The 18,090-nt window shown below is 25.1% G+C and overlaps 1 protein-coding gene and 1 long non-coding RNA gene across 3 annotated transcripts in view; one reads left to right on the top strand and one right to left on the bottom strand.

Annotated features, from left to right (window-relative positions):
* Positions 1–1,833: 1,833 nt before the first annotated feature.
* Positions 1,834–6,057, top strand: LOC114122247 (uncharacterized). Its single transcript, XM_027984854.2, has 6 exons — positions 1,834–2,304; positions 2,381–2,557; positions 3,437–3,608; positions 5,030–5,231; positions 5,439–5,560; positions 5,637–6,057. The coding sequence occupies exons 1-6, from the start codon at positions 2,250–2,252 to the stop codon at positions 5,776–5,778; spliced, it is 870 nt and encodes a 289-aa protein (XP_027840655.2). The 5' UTR covers positions 1,834–2,249; the 3' UTR covers positions 5,779–6,057.
* The window catches only part of LOC126551335 (uncharacterized), a 37,796-nt gene continuing 23,288 nt past the window's right edge, over positions 3,583–18,090 (bottom strand). For both annotated transcript variants that reach the window (XR_007605221.1, XR_007605220.1), the window contains 3 exons: positions 7,857–8,026; positions 4,596–4,705; positions 3,583–4,047 (listed from right to left, as the gene is read on the bottom strand). This is a non-coding gene — a long non-coding RNA (uncharacterized LOC126551335). The remainder of the gene's footprint in view (positions 4,048–4,595; positions 4,706–7,856; positions 8,027–18,090) is intronic.

Here is an 18,090-nt window from a genome sequence, read left to right as displayed (position 1 = left end):
AAATTTCAATTGTAGTAGATTCGGATAATATGTGTACTTGAACATTGAGATATTAAGCAAAGTTTATTTTTATAATATACCTACTAATAGCTATTTTACTAAGTCAAGGAAAACGGTACTTACTTAGTATTTGTTTCAATAACGTCTTTAGTTTGTCAAGGTTTAGTTGACTTTTTCAAGTTAAAATTGCATAGCATTTTTTTAACATACACATTTATCTTATCCTTATAATCTATTCCAAAATATAACACGATTTTCGTGAGTGAACAATTATTTTTTTTTTTAAGTTCTAATAACATCAGAAATATTTTGAATAATACAATTTAAGTTCTGTTTGAGAACTTGCAATATTACTATAAGTATGTGTTTATTAAAAAAAAAACTATATAAACAAAAAAAATAGTATTGCAAATCTAATTCTTGATAAACATAATTTTATTGACAAAGGATAAAAACTGAGATATAATATAATTTGCCTTTAACCTTACCTTATGTACTTTGTACTGTATATTATCAAAAATAAAGAAACTGGGTAGTGTATAAAGATTATGAGGATTAAGGGATGCAATTTTTCGGACAATTACTTAAAATTTGTAACAAAATAAATAAACTAATTATTTAATGAAAGCTAAAAATATATACGTACATATTATTATAGATTATATAATTATTGAATATTAGCAACTTTTTGTTTTTTTTCGCAAAATTGATTAAAATTTTAAATTGATATACAGTGTAAATTTATGAGGATCCGTTGATTGAAAATTTATACAGACATAATACTTATATAAATTCAACTTGCCTATCAAATTATCATAAATTTACTAATTTTTCATGTTCAAAATGAATTCATTTAGCTGCTATATTTACATAATATTGTATAAGTTAGTATTTCAACAGTGTATTTAGTACTGCAGTAATAGTGTACAATACTATATATGTTATATGTACCTAATAATAATATTTATTAGGCATTGTTAATTGTATTGGAATTCATAGATATATTATGTTTTATTGTTATTGTTTATCAATATAATTATTGTCAGACAAAAATATTATCTCTATTCAGATATGTGTCACTAATTGTACTCATATTTCTGAAATTTAAAATATAATGATGATAATATTATATGCATATAGATAATTGGTTATAATAATTTATATTTGATGATTGGAAACAAAAAAATGCTGGAATGTATTAAGAATCATAAAATAACAGGTATTGGTTTGATATATTGATATCAGTAATTTTTTAATTTAGGATTGAATTACTCGAATTCTTATTTAGGTAGTTAAAATTACAAATGATTTTTAACTGAGGTTTATTTTTTTTATGCTGTTTTAGATTTTTAATTTATTTAAAATGTATATTCTTTATAGATCACAATTACTTATATTTTATGTGAACAATATTTAATGAATTGAATGTGTGGAAAAAAAATAAATTGTTTGTATTATTGTTAAGTCCTGGTTATTCTTAATTATTAATTTAATTTTTAATTATTTATCACTTACTTAAATAAATTATGTATTTTGTAGGGGGTTGTTTAACCTACAGATGTATTAACATACAACCCCTGGGAACTGACCATATTTAGTTATTATGTTACGCAACTGATATGAGTTATAACTTATAAATTATAATAAGTAAATTTTATAGTGTTGTATACTTACATCTATCATTTGTTACTATAAATAAACGCGTTCAATGTTCATAAAGTGTAACAAAATAAATGTATGACATAATTATAAATACCAAATGATAATGAATTTTTACTGATATAAAATTTAATTGATGTTAGTTTCCCACATTTATTATACAAGTAAACAAACACAAAATATCGATAAATATAGCAATTCGATTTAATTTCGTTGTCACACAATTATTACGTATTACTCGAATTCTGTTAATGATTATCTTCCTTAGACACAACTGATAACGGATAAATTCCAAACTCCAAGGTGATGAAACACTTCATCGACCATCTATTATAGTTGCTGGATTACTAGAACGTTTCTAATCATTCAGTCGTCGCAGCATATTTAAGAATGTTCCACGGTGTACGAGTGGCTAAATAATAATAATTTAGGTCGTCCCAATATAGAATTACAATTTTGTGGGAATGTTTAAGGTGTTTTTGGGTGGAAGATTCAAAACTGAAGTAAAACTCAAGTTAACTGATGTATATCATTGCGCTGTGATCACAGAAATAGAATACTATTTACACTCATGACTGTAGCTACACACGATGGACAAAAGTTGGATCAACCAGGACAAAATCAATAATTACGAATTTTTACTTGGTAAGTAACGCAATTAATTTCGTGGTTAGATTTGTTAATATATGTATATTAATAATTTGTTCAATTCGGTCCATAGAACGTTTGGCTGGAGGGAGGATGGCTGTTTACATTAAAAAGTTCGAAATACTCCAAAAAGAGACAGCCAACTCGACCATGCTCAGCGATTGTGTGCCAGTCATCATGGACCTAATAACATGCGATCTGAATGTAGAAAAAGCATTACGACAATCGTTGCTCCATAATCTTGTTCAAAGTCAGTAAAAAAAAATAGAAAACTCTCTTTATTAGGTATGTATTTAAGTTCAATTGTCCCTTATCAATGAGTAGTTCACTTTCGTGGGTGTATTAAATTTTAATTTAATAACAGATTATTAGTTATTACATACAAAAAATGATTCTGAAAAGTGATGATTTGGCACCATTATTTTTCAAGATATTTTATTATAGTCTATGGTCGATACTACAATTATGATGGGTAATAACTTTTATTTATTTATAGGTTAATAACGACCCTTACACTTGTGTAAATAATTTCGTGGTATAAATAGCTTTAAAACAATCAAAATATTTTTAAATTTGCATTACTTAAATTAAATAATAATAAACGTAAGTAAAATGTTTCAAGTACCTATAAATAATATTTTTTAAATTACAATAAAGTAATATTTAGATCGAAATCGAAATTTAAACTTGAAATTTCTTTAAAATAAATATGTGAGTTTGTATTTTTGAAATGTTTAGGTGAGGTACTGTAAGAAAAACTTAAAAGGATTCCTGTAGGTATTCAATTTTCAAGACTATTAGGTATAAACTATAATTTTCAATCACAAAATCATTTTTCAAATTCTAATGGTATTGATGTATGATGTTAAAATTTGAATTTCAAATATTTAAAAAAAAAAATTCTTAATATTTTTTAAGTGCTATAAAAATCAGAAACACTTAATTTTTGAGATTTTTTATCTAACTAACTCGAAAATTTGTTATTGGCATATTGCTTCTAAAGCTGAAAACTGTACAACTGTTTTACTCTCATCTCGCAATCTTTTCAGAATCTAAAAGAAAAAATATATTAAAACTAAACTAAAACATCTATAATCGGTTCTAAATGGTATAATTATTGTTTATAAAGTGGTCGTTTCGTCTGAAAGTGTTGTACAAAAGCTGTCGGCCGCATGGAAAACGGATGTGCTGTTGGGAAATCTGGTCCGAGTCATGCGTGAACACGTCATGACACAGTACAAATACTATCAATTGTACACACACAACGTGGTCACCGTGATGAAGTGTTTGGCTCAAGTCATGTAAGTATGACGAAGAGAATGCGATTTAACTATTTAAGTTTTGTACTACTACGTGGTTGAAATCAACTAAGAAAAATACCTACCTAAAATATTCCAAGTTTACTTATACGTTTTACACAAAATATACATTTAATATTTACATCATTGGTATAAGGCTGGGAATACATGGGCGTTTTTTTAACACGCGGCATTTATTCCGCACTGTAATTTTACGGCGCATATTGTTACAATACATTAAAATGAATAAAGCACAACACACGAGTGTTGAGCCGTAAAATATCCCACGATATTTCGAAAGCAGTTGCGTGCACCTTGACTTTATGTCGCATCCGGCGATTTCCACTAAATATGCTTCAGTGAAAAATGTTGTGATCTATTGGATACTCGTTTTATATTCATAAGTATATAGTTAACAGGGTAGTGATGGTATTAATGTAATCTGTAAATATTATAATATTATAACTATTTACTTTTTTATTTTAACTTGTGTACAGGTTGTTATATTGTTCAAAATTAAATAAAAAAAATTCGTAGAAACACGTATATTTCAATGAAAAAATACTTTAATAAATTTATTCCAAAATTTCCGATGTATATTTTATAACAAACAACTATTTTTAAATCTTCAATTTTGTAATTACTTATTAATGATTTTTAGTAGGTATTATTATTATTTTGAAGATTATGAACATAAAATATCACATGACCTACGAATTCCTACACGGGCTTAGATAAGATAAGTACGTTTATACGTTTGACGCCAGTTTAATGGTAATACTAATAATATTATATATGTATTATACTAGTATCTATGTATCTATGTAGATATTTACATATTAAATTATACTATTTTTATTCCAAGAATATTAGTAGTATATAGAATATATTATAATGTACTAGGTAAGTACCTATGGTTTCTTTTTATTCTAACCTATTACTCTTTTTTTTAGTACCCATATTATGCTATTATTTACTGTTAAATATTACCTGATTCTAATCTGTTCATAACCTATCAAATTTATTCCATTTGCGAGATTCGGCATTTATTATGTTCATGTACAATATTCTTAGAACATACGTCGTGTGTCGTAAAATACCTACAAATAGAATATTATTAAGCTATTTTGTATGCACAAGTTCATATGTGATAAATTTAATGGAACGCAACATATATTTATGCTCGATAAAGGTAATAAAACTTTATTCATATTGAAACGTATAATTATCATCTGCAAATAATTAAATTTTGTGTAAGTACATTAAAACAGTGAAATAATAAAACAAATTACTGAAACCGTTTATAATATATAGATGCCTATTTCTAATTATGTTCGACTAGGTAGAAGAAACTATGTGTTATTTCATACTTAGGCATTTTATTGATTTTGCATTGGTTTTATATTTTATACAATTTTACACAGGAAAAACAATAAAGCTAAAGAAAATAAGTTCATCCAGACCACGTATTTAGTGGGTAAGGACAGCTGTACTATGTTGGATGTTCTTCTGAAACCCATGCAGTATCTAGTAAACATGAATAAGATGTTTAACGATTTAGGGTGTCTGTTATTGAACACCGAAGATACAGACTATGTTGGTGAAATAAAGCGTTATTTAACTCAGGTATGAACCGAGAAAAGTTATTGTTTTAATTATTTATAATTTATACTAAATCTAAAAAAAAAAAAAAATAATAATAATATACCACGTTTACGTTATATTCCACATAAGTATGCACGAAAATAGTGCTATTTTATTTCGCGAACTATTTAAATAATTTGGCACCAAAATATTATAGTTACATTAACATAGTTTTATTAATATTTGTAGGTTTTTAACAAAATCCAGAGCAAACTCGATTTAGTGTCAGAAATTATTGAACAAATTATTAAACGATATGAGAGACGGTGTGATAAAACGAAATTAGATGATGAAAAATGGAAGAAAATAAAGTGAATTTTTTATCAAACATTTTCACTAACAACTTTTTTATCATTATGTGTAAACTATTTTACTGTTTTTTTTCAGAGAGAAACTTGTACACATTTTTGAAACTACTATTGTTACACCTTGTTCATTTACTTTCAACTTATATTTAAATTACTATTTTCCTAGCGAAGAACACCTCAATGAGTATTTAACCACTTTAGATAATAAGATAATAAAATAATAAGATATTATATTATGTAATCGAAATTCCTATAATTGGTTTGTTTGTAAATTGCTTTTACATGATTGTATTGATTATAAATTTTAAAAGAATTTATTTTTGTTTGACAACATTAATCCGACTACAAGATTTATTTTTCAGTCTTACACTTAATTTACTAAATTGTACAAGTACACAACTCAACTAAGATTTCTTAAATTTACATAAATGTTAATTATTTTATATTATTAATTCATTCAAACATTTTTTTATAATACCTCAAAGGCAGAAAACCTTTATAGATTTTTTTATACTTTTTAAAATTTTAATTTTTTTATATCGTATACTTACCTATTAAATTTACAATTGTTATTTTTTAAATGTTAATTTTTTTATTTTAATTACGTTTTTATAATATGTAATACAATTTGTATGTATTTTTTTATTACTGTAGTAAATAATATAATATACCTATTAAGTCTTCATAACACATGCTATTTTTGTTTAATTTTAATTTTTTGATTTATAATTATTATGACACAGGATATACCTACATTTAATATTGTTTAGTTAAAATATTCTAAAACTATCATATTATTATGTATATTTATTTATTGTTTTTTTTTTTTTTTTAAGCAATTTATAAATATTATATATTACAAATTAAATATAAATTTTTAAATATTTACGTCCATAGATTATAATACATAGGTTTACCAAATGATACTCGCATATTAAAATATAGTTATTAATTATAGGTTTTATTTAATTCTGTAGATTATCAACCAAATTTTAGATTTTTAATTTAGTTATAAATGTATTGATTTTACGAATGAAGTGTCTGAAAACAATTAGTAAAAAAAAGTATTTTGATTTTCAACTTTGAGACTATTCCTGATTTCTAATTGGATTTACATTTTAAAGTCAAAAATTAATTATTCTCAGTACCATTTTAAAATAATCTTTTTAAAACTTAATAACATAAAATGTAAAATAATGAAACTATTTTATTTGTATGGTAACCTCGGTTACAGTACCACCATGGGAAACAAAACAGTGAAAAATGAATACATGGAATAACATAATCTAAGTACCTATGAATACTTTATACATTTTTATGACAAAATAAGATTTTTTATATACTTATATAATTGATTATTTTACTAAACACGTTTATTTCACAATCCTGAACCATGAATCAAATAGTTATGAAGATGAATACACCAACTTGCATTTATGATTTATGGTGAACCTACTTATGAAAACCAATTATATTTTATAACAAAATATACTAGTAATTAGTAAAATAAGTTGATTAAAAATTATTAACAATACTAATTGTTTAAACAATTTCTTATGGATCGACCGTATTATACTAATACTTTGTACGCAACAACATTTAACCTATCGCTAAGATCATATTATTTAAAATTTTTTTATGTATACAGGGATACACTTTTGAAATAATTTCTATATTTAAATACAAAACTTGATAAAAAATCAAAAGTACAAAATAATAATCTACAAAAATGTTACTACTATAAACGTAAATTTTTTCTTATCTACCTCCCTTCTTGCCGATAAATTTTATTTATTTAAACCTTGCTATTCACCTCCTATAATCGTGTTCTCTTGTTCATATTTTTACTATTATTATTTATTATCAATTCTCGTGGTCAAGCCAGTCGGCCCCGACAGAAAGTTGTTGAGTGATGACCGTTTATGTATCAGATAACACGTGGGGCCGTGATTACTTTATTTGAATTAGTTACCGGGACGATAAATATAAAACAGCAATGCGGTAAGTAATCATAACCCAGCTAAACCGGTGATTAATTTTATCTCTGTTCTACATCCCATGTTTATTTTATTTTACCGAAACTGAACATGATGTGTCATATATTATTATATTATGTATAAGCGTATGAAGTACCTATCTATAAGCTAATTTACTAACATATAGTATACCCATGTGATCGGATTTTCACCAATTAATAGTAGTAATTGTTGCAGTCGGGTATAATATGTCAGCACATATGATTGTGTAATAATATGGTTCTGTAAGAAAATTAAGTATTACTAAAAATGAATGTACTTACTACCAAATGCAGTGGTGAAGCAACCCTGTATGGCTATACTATTTTTGTCTTAATATCACATATATATATGTGCAGCAATTACTCTAAAAATCCACTATTAATCCATACGGTTAGGTATCGAACTATGCCAACGTCGACGAGTATTATTTTTCAGTATACTCTCATATTGTCTGAAATTAAAAACAAATATAATATTATATAATTTATATCACACTTTTTTTTTTTACAATTTGTTATATTATAACAACTATACAAATAAATATAGTCTTATTGAAAATAATAAATCGACTCACACGGATAACTGTGATAATTTTGAGAAAAAAAATTATATAATAATAATATGTACTGGCTTTAAAAGTACGAGTATAGTGCGCAACGATTAAATCGTACGTTCAACAAGTTATCCTGCAAAATATATTATCTTACAGTGATGATGCTCGAACGATTTTTACTAAAACGACGTCCAAATCGTAATTTTCCATAAGCTCTGCGATGTTATGTAGTTTTTTTTTTATCAGTAAAACACGAACGAGAATCGGGTTATATGTATTTAGGCGTATGTAGCAACATACTCGCTCGCAACACCTATTTCAATTTTACACGTCAGATTAAATCTCGAACGTCATAATAAGAGATATATCTAACATATTATATTTATTATTTTTACAACGTTTATTATTTTTATGTGTAAGTGTAAAACATAATATACCGCGTATACGCGTGCATTATTTTTAAAATATACAATATCTTACAAATTATATGTGATGTTTGCAGATTGTTTCTGCGACTGTTTTCCATTAACCACATAATTTACTAAATATATTAATAGAATGTATCACACAGCGACAAAAAATTGTAATTGATAGGTAAGTGTGTTTCGCGGAGGTTGTAACTTTTGTAAGTACATCATTTTATATCATTTTATTATGCACGTACATTTTTGTAAAAAAAAATTATAATAATTTGATCTATGAATCTATAAATGAATTATAATTTATACAGCTGTTTAATATCTTTCGAAAAAAAAACAGATTTTGTTAATATAAAATGGGCAGTGAATAATATAAATGCAGTTGGTAAGCGTTAAATTTATGAGAGAAATCCGGATCTAATTGAACCAAAATGTTAGAATATTCCTGAATAGGTAATACCTATTAAGTATATTATATGCTTGAACGAATTTTTCAAATACTTTTTACAGAATAGAAATCTTTTCGTCGTACATAAATTATACATAGAGCGGCTAGAGCCATATAAATAGGTTTATGAAACGTTGTCGGCACAATTATTTTTATTTTGTAGCTGAATATAATAGGTTAAGTACAATATAATGCAACTATACAATTTATGTATATGTTTGTAATAATATGTGTAATGTACAAATGTACGAGGAAAATAATATTACATTATTTAACTTTTTTCAAATTCTTTCTTTTAATGACTAAAATATATTATTTTAAAATCTATGCAATAAAACTTTATTCATTTATTTCTTAAATATTTTTAGTAACATTTTTGCTATAGAGTATAAATTACTACATAGGCTATATAAATAAATTACTACATACGTATTCCAACTAAAATACAATTATGTACTATACTAAATTATTTGATAAAACTATATCACACAATATGTTTTGGAAATGCGTTAATGAAACTATATATTATACATTAGTATTATTAAATAACTATCCAAAATGTAATTCTATGATCAAAATTAATTTTGATTGGTTTTAAAAATTTTGTTAATTGTGTGATTGATGTACATCAATTATCAAATGTGATGACTCAATTTAAAATTACAAAATAGTAATATTTATATTATATTCACTAGGTAGAGCCAGGTTAGGTTTTTTAGCCAATTTAGGTAAACGAATACTTACATTAAAATACAAATATATAGGAAGGTATATTTTATTGGTATAAAATGACAATATTAATCAAAAATTTAATTACAAATAAAGAAAATATAGTAGGTATATTATATAACAAGTTGTAGAAAAATAAAAAATGTCATTAAAATGATTTCAATCGTTGTAAATAATTATATAATTACATGCCAGTATCTATGTCTATTTAAATATTTTGCATTATCATTACACCATTTATATCTATTTAGTTCTATACTTCTATAATATACAATATTATGTATTTATTCTATTACATAAGTTAAATTGTGTCATACAGTTGGATGATCACTGCAGTTAGCACGTAGTCCACCCTGCATACGGCGTAACTTTTTTTCTTTATGCCGTGGTAATGTCATCGACCTAGTGCTGCACAGGTCTTAATCGATTGACTAAGATTGTAACCTTTCCAAGGAAGTAGCAGTAGCAATATAACTAGTTTATAAAACGAAAACAGTCCTTTTCAGGACTACTAAACGCGAAAAAAATGTAACGCTGATATCGATTGAATGTTTGATTTTTTTTAAATGTACATAACTTATTATAATGTAGAAATATAGATTTGGTGCGAATTGTCAAACAAACACATTTTTAAAACTTTTTTAACTTATGTTGATTTATATTTTGTAATGTATCATGTATGTTATATAATATAATAGGCTGTACTCAAGAAAACCGAAAATCCTTGAAATAACCCTGGCTTAATATATTTTAAAACCCTTCTTATTGTGTTTTGTTTCTTGAAACTGACCAAACCTCTTTTACGAAAAAATTAACGAGGGGAGCCGTTTTTAAAGGGCTAGTGGAACAAAATACGTAGATAGGGTTATACTTACGAGCCAAATGTCAAACTAATGAAAAAATTATAATAAAAACATGTAGCGCAGGCCGGGAATCCTATTCTATATGAGATGCGTTCATTAAAATATATATATTAATGTATTTATATTTTATTGTAATTTTCATTTGTGTTATAGATTTATATTTAAGCTCAATTCAATTAAAAACTATGGGCTAAGTAGCAAGTAAAAATATATTTTATTAAACTTAACATCTTAAAATTAAAAATATTTTCAAATAGTACACAAATATATAATTTAATGTTATTTTCAGTTTTACATAAAAAAAAAATACAATGTCATATCATAAACTCATCACGATTGAATTGTCAGTATTAAACTATGTTAAAAATGTAGCATGGCATATTGTAGGATTATGATGTATTAGAACATTACAATAATATAACTTATCAATTATTATTTCTTAATTTTAATTTGTAAATACAGTATTATTAACACCTATATTATTTTAACTATTTAAGTAAATGGTTCATGAACCATGATATCTTTATTTTTATAAGCGAGTGAGAGTTGTTCAACTTTATACTTTACGTTATACTTTCATCATTAGTCATTATAATTAAAACATTTTTTTCAATATACTAACTATAATTAAATACATAGGATATTAAACTAGAATACTAAATCTTATTTCAGTTATTATTCAATTGTAGAGATGCAGGATTGTTTATAATAAATTACTAAAATCTATGTTATGTCTCGTAAGTGATTGCCATAGCAGTGCTCAGGAATGTCTAAAAATAAATATTTATAACTTATTATTGGAACTGCTCAAAATGTTGACACAACATTTTATAATAACTTGTATGTTTACATGATAAATTTTCGTCCAAAAAAATATTATTATTTAATATGGCAATTATTTTATGTTTTAATTAATAGAATGCCTTAATAACAGTTTTTAAATTATTAGGTGTAATCAAATCAACAAGATAATAAAATATTAATGACTACGTGTAGGTACCCATTAAATCGTGTGCCCATATATAGATACACAAATTAGCGCGAAAATTAATTTTCAAGTTCACGTCTAAATTTCTTAACTATGCAATACTTTTATAACTACATTATGAAATAGGTTTGGTTTCGTACTTAGTATGTTATTGATATTATTTTTATCAGCTTACTCTGAAGTATATTATGTTACTCTAAAATATATTTTGGACCTAACTATCTGGATCACTGCAGCTCTGCACAGTGTAGGTAAATTATGGCTTATAAGAGTAGTAAGACGCCATCTGCAAAGATTAACATGTAAATCTTATGTCCTGTGATTTATATTAAGTACTATTACGGAATTTAATTTTGAAAATAACTCTCTAAGCATAATAATATATCGGATTACCAAACGAGTTGTATACTTAATATATATTTTATCAGAAGATTGCGTTTGTAATTCAACACTATACCGACACATCATAGTTCAATTTCAGTGGTGTGTAGCATATTTTAATAAAACGAATATTTAGAATGAGTAGATCACACTATAAATTCTAATAAAGTAGTCTCAACTCTCAACTAATAATTCTAATGAGATATATATAATTGATTCATAATATCAGTCAGCCAATATCTATTGAATAACATGCATAGTTTATACAAATAATTGAAATAATTAGTACCTAATTACATGAACGATAATTAAAAACAAATATCGATTTATTTTTTTAATATTCATTATTATATGAATATATTATAATAATATTTAATATATGGTAATCATTAATGAGTTTAAAGGAAATAAGTTATTTATCATATCCAGTCATTAAATACAATATTATAGATAGGTTTGTGTGAAAATTGGAATATCACACTCATCCATTATACTATTTATCATCACATGAACAATTGTAGGATACTTCCTTTCATAATTAGTATTATGAATAAGAACTACAAAATGAGAGCATTGTATCATGATAAAACTACAAGGTGCTTTAAAGTTAATTATGGAAAGGAGAGAAGGATCAACACTTCCATTTATTAGCTTTCGCAATAATAAATTAGCTGCAATCGTCTATCTGATAATTAAATTAGTTCCAGATTATGTATCATAGTGGACAGGAATAATGTGAAGGGTATATTGTATGTTTACTATTTCTTAAATCAGAGAACCTCAGGCGACAACCGATTTTTATACAGTTCTAGCAGACTTCTGACTACACCCATAAATTAAATGTGTTTTTAGTTTACTATATTATTCAAAATCTGTTACATACATGAATAATCAGTGTAAGTGATAACAGTGATTATTTGAATTTTTTTTTTTTTTATTTAAACTTTGTTATTTACAATTAGTTTCAACAGTTAAGTGTTAACAAGCAAGATCAAAACATGAGTATTGAGTAATAATATATGAATTATTTACAAATAATAAAAGAGAAAAAAAAGAACAAGAATAACTTAAGTTAAAAAGCCTGATTATTTGACTTAAATAACGAATTTAAGAGACTTTCAAATGTAAAGTGACAATATAAATAAGATTCAATTATCAGAATAATAATTTATATAATTATAATGTTATTAATAAGTATCTTCGAGTATTATGTTTAATGTTCATAGGTCACGACACCACCATTTTTTTAATCTTTTTCAGGAATTACCAAATATTTTTACTTTCTTTTATATAGGTACATCGTAAACTGGAGAAATAGAAAAATCATGTAAGGATTTATTTGAAACATTAAAACGCAAAAGGGTGCTTTGATTGTAGCTTAGAGGGTTTTGGATTTAGAACACTGTATACGATTGGTGTTTGATATTTTAGCAGAACCCTATACTTAATGGATTCTGTACATCAATATTAATTTAACAAAGAGTGTATTGATTAATAGTTTGATTGATAATTTATGTGGTTGGAGATTAAGACAGCTAAATCGATAATTTAAAGGTATGAATTTATTGTTTAGATGAGGTCAGATAAGACGTTGATCAATAGTGATGTCTAGATAGCGAATACATTGCATAGTTGTCAAAAATTTATTTATTGAGGGTAATAGGTGAAAATTGTTTGTTTCTAAGAGTGAACGTGTAATAATGTAGTATATAGATTCAGATTCATTGATTTTCACTCTTATTCCTTATACCTACTACTTTTTTTAAGGAGTAAGAGATGTTCCTTGAATGTACACAGAAGGACATAAATATTGTCTTAAGATCTTTGACGTCGGAAAAGTTATGAATAAAACTAGTGAGTATATTACAGGCTACAGCATACAAAATAGCACAAAAAATCGTATGTGTTAGTAATATTGATATTAATTTTAAAATTTCCACCCAACACAATATTATTTTAGATTTTTTAACTTAATTTTTTATTTTCATGTCTCTCTATATATATAATTATCATTAAGGCTTATCGTCACAAATAATAGTAAATGTATACAATTCGTTTTAATCATAGCACAGCTATCGCAGAATAATGTGTTATGCCGTTCTTATAAACAAAGTCTATATATTATTAAATATATTTTATGTTTTGACGATTTTCGTTTCACACAAAATAATATAATCATTTTAATATATTATACTGGATCGATAGCATGTCGATGAAACACCTAAACGATTTAATAATAATACCTAATAAAACAGCTCAACAACGTCACACTCAGATAATTTGGTTTCTCCATAAACCAAGCAATAAATCTATAATACGATCATATAGTAGTATACTATTGAGGGCGGGAATGATTTACAATTTCGTCTTAAGATTCCAACGCCGCCACCGCGCCTTAAGCGTTTAATCCTGTAACGATATTTTCACATGAAGCTTATGTGATTATCACTATAATGAGATTAAATCGTATTCCGCAAGGTTATCAAAAATATAATATTATTATAAAATGTACTAATATATACAATATAGGTCATTGGTATCCTGTAAGTTTTCAGTGACTTTCATTAAATTCTTAATACTGTTCATCAGTGGCGTAGCTAGACAATTTTTCGTGGGTAGGACCGATATTTTGATGGAATAAGGATTATCAATGAATATTTTTATTAAATAAAAAACATGATATGAAACATTCATTTTTGAAGAAAAGTGAGTAGGCCCGGGCCTACCAGGCCTACCTACTAGCTACGCCACTGCTGTTCATCGTTAAACTACAACAAAATCCTCAGCTACTTAATTTTCAGATTAGAGAGAAAGTCGGACAATTTCTTCCGTGTAATTTTAGTAACCAATATTATATTAAGTGTAGATGGTAATTTAATATTTAGAATTTTATCGAATTAAAACGCTAAAATTAAAAATGCATAAGCATAATTATGTATATCGTATACCTACGTGAGTACAAAATTTTCATTCACGTGTACACGGACTTCGTATTTACGTACGTATTAATTCACTTTCCAATCGAGGCTCTAGTATATAATACATACCTACTATCAACATTTTTTATTTATTTTAGTAATAAATATTAATAATTTACTTATAATCTTATAATTACACACTTTTTTCGTGAACTTTGTTATTATTTATCAATATAGGAAAACGTAAGTATAATTGTATTACTTGTAAAAACTATTAAAAGAAAATAATAAATGTATAAGTTTATACATATAAAGTATACATTATAATTTTGATTCTATGCAAAACAATAAATAATAAGTGTAGTGAACCTATTTATTATATTGGTTTACAATGATATGGTTTTTTTTACCAGATGTTTCCTTTAGGAATAGTAAAAATTCTTCAATCAGGATTAGGAGGCCAGAAGTCAGAATTCCAAGTTCTTTACAAAATAAAAAAAAACGAAAAACATTTTTCATAAGTTATTTCTATTGCATTTTTAAAATACTTAAAATACAAAGTCTCATTGTTTATGTACATTTCAAATTCGAAATTTGATTAAATTTAATATGAATTATTTTACACTCAAACTATATATTCCTGTTTTTCCGTCAATTGTTTTCCAAATTTGTGTCATGGTATGAAAAATGAAAAGTTATAAGAAGATTATATACAAAAATATATTTTTGTATCTTATGAATCTAATAATATTGAAATCCAACAAGTAATTTTTGAATTATTAAAACCTATTCATTTCAAGGTCATAAATATTTTTGGGCCCGAGGCAGATTCTGTCTGATTAAGAAATAAATATATTTCAACGTCATCGAAACAGCTATCGAAATTATATTGTATTATTACATTAATAAATTTGATATGTGGATGAAAAACTATCAAATTCGACTAAGAGGATTGGAAGAAAAGAAAATAACTACACTTAACCTTTATATCATATCGATCTAATTTCTATAAGTTATATACAGCCGTACAGGTTATATGGATCTATAAAATTTAAAAATACGCCTATATACACACATGACACATACCTATATCATATGTATATTATAATAATATATTATATTTACACAAATATCCTGAATCCCAATACCGATTTCAAGACGCGATTTTCAAAAATAATACATTTATTGAATTACAATAATATCGTATAATAAATGGATTATTTACGTCAACGAGACTAATAATTTATTAATTTTTGATAATCTTTTTATTTTTAAGTTATCAATTTTATTTTAGTACACTATATAAAAACATTATTTCTTTATTATGGCAATCCCTAAATATTTTTTTATGATGTCAACTATCGTAATTTTTGAAGCTTAAGCAATAAATTATCAATACTTCATATAATTATTTTAGATTGATTATGTTTTTAAAAAAACTAACTACGTGCTAAATAATACCAAATTCTGTTTAATTAAAATTCATGAATGGAAAAAAAATTGACTTAGATCAACAATTGGTCAAATAATATACCTATCTGTGAGAATGTTAGTACAAAACATAACGTTCACATTGCACATATTCATATGTTATTTCATACCTATTTAAAAAATTATTATATAAGAATAAATAATATTATTCAATTTCAAATCAATAGCAGACATCCCAATTTTGCGTTTAATATTATTACTATTATTTACCTGTATCAAATTTTTAAATTTTGTTTATGAAAATAATATTATGTACGTTTTCATTGTAAACACAATGTACTACATAACCAAAATTATTTTATTAATTTTATTATTTTAATATACGTCAGTATATCATATATTATTATTATTTAGTCATCGAATAGATAAGTATAATTTGCATGATATACATAAAATAATGTATTAAAAATAGGTGTAGCCGAAGGTAGTATACTAATATATACCTAAGTACACGCGCGCGTGTGTAATATTATTCAATATATGTGGCCGTGGTAAAACAATTCGTAAGCAATTATTGTAACATTATAATTTACATAACAGCTTAGTAGCGAGAGTATATTAGTAAGGGAGTATATTATAAACACTAAACAAGTAGTTCATAGTAATTATCGTGTTTATTTTTTATTTTTTTTTACTAAAAAGTGTGTATAGTCTAACGTTTTAAGCATTAACCAAACCTACGTCGAGTCAAATGACTATAGATTTAACTTAGTTATACTATTATTTACTGTATAAATACTTTTAGCTTTAGCTTTAATAATATAAATATAAAAATGGACTTTTCACTGAAATGGGTTCATACCAAAATGGTTTTTACCGAAATAACTATTTCGAAACTATCGGGTGTGATATTAATAAATTGCATTTGCAGATATATACCTTAAGGCTAAGAAGATTGCAATTAAAAAAATAAATTATGCTAAAAGCATACTTAAGGAATCATAATATATTAATAAGTTTAGGAAAAATCACAGCATTTTTTGCGTTTATATCCAACTTATATTGCAATTTGCACCTTATATTATAATATAATACATCTTATTCAAATTGAATAAACGGTATTAAGTTTTTGATTTTGGTATAAAGCTCAACTAGTCCGATTCGTGTGAGAAAGATAATGCATTGCAATAATTTCATATTATACAGATTTTTTGGATACGCCTATTGGAAAATTAATATTATTATATAATTAAACGTCCGTCTACAGTGCACATTTTTATTAAAGATATAAATTAAAATAATATTATTCTACGGAGTGCGCCAGCTGATACGATCAGTTTAAAGCGTTTTCAGGTATGTATTTTAAATTTATATCACTCGATTAAGTATAGACGTGAGCGTAATTTATAGCGACTTCGGATAATGTGTTTTTTGTTTAAATTAATGATTGTAAAACGATTTAAATGAAAAAAAAACATATTATAATATAGACGTATATGAACGTAGCTAGAAAATAGGATTAATACAGTGGATTTAATAAAATATTAATAAAATATACATGATATTAGATAATATTATATGTTGTATATATATTCTTAACTACTTACTTACTTTAAAAATATATAGGTATTCAGTTAATAGTAAAATAGTATAGCAATACATATATATATATATATATATATATACCTATAGTTAAATCGTTAATATAAAAATAGAAAATGATAGGTATAGTTAAAATTTAACGATATGTTCATGAATTATTTATTTTTTTTAAACAAATATCAT

This window comes from Aphis gossypii, chromosome 3, assembly GCF_020184175.1.
Source record: "Aphis gossypii isolate Hap1 chromosome 3, ASM2018417v2, whole genome shotgun sequence".
NCBI lineage: Eukaryota > Metazoa > Arthropoda > Insecta > Hemiptera > Aphididae > Aphis > Aphis gossypii.
The sequence above is the reverse complement of the archived record's forward strand: the minus strand, read 5'-3'. Positions and strand labels throughout refer to the sequence as shown.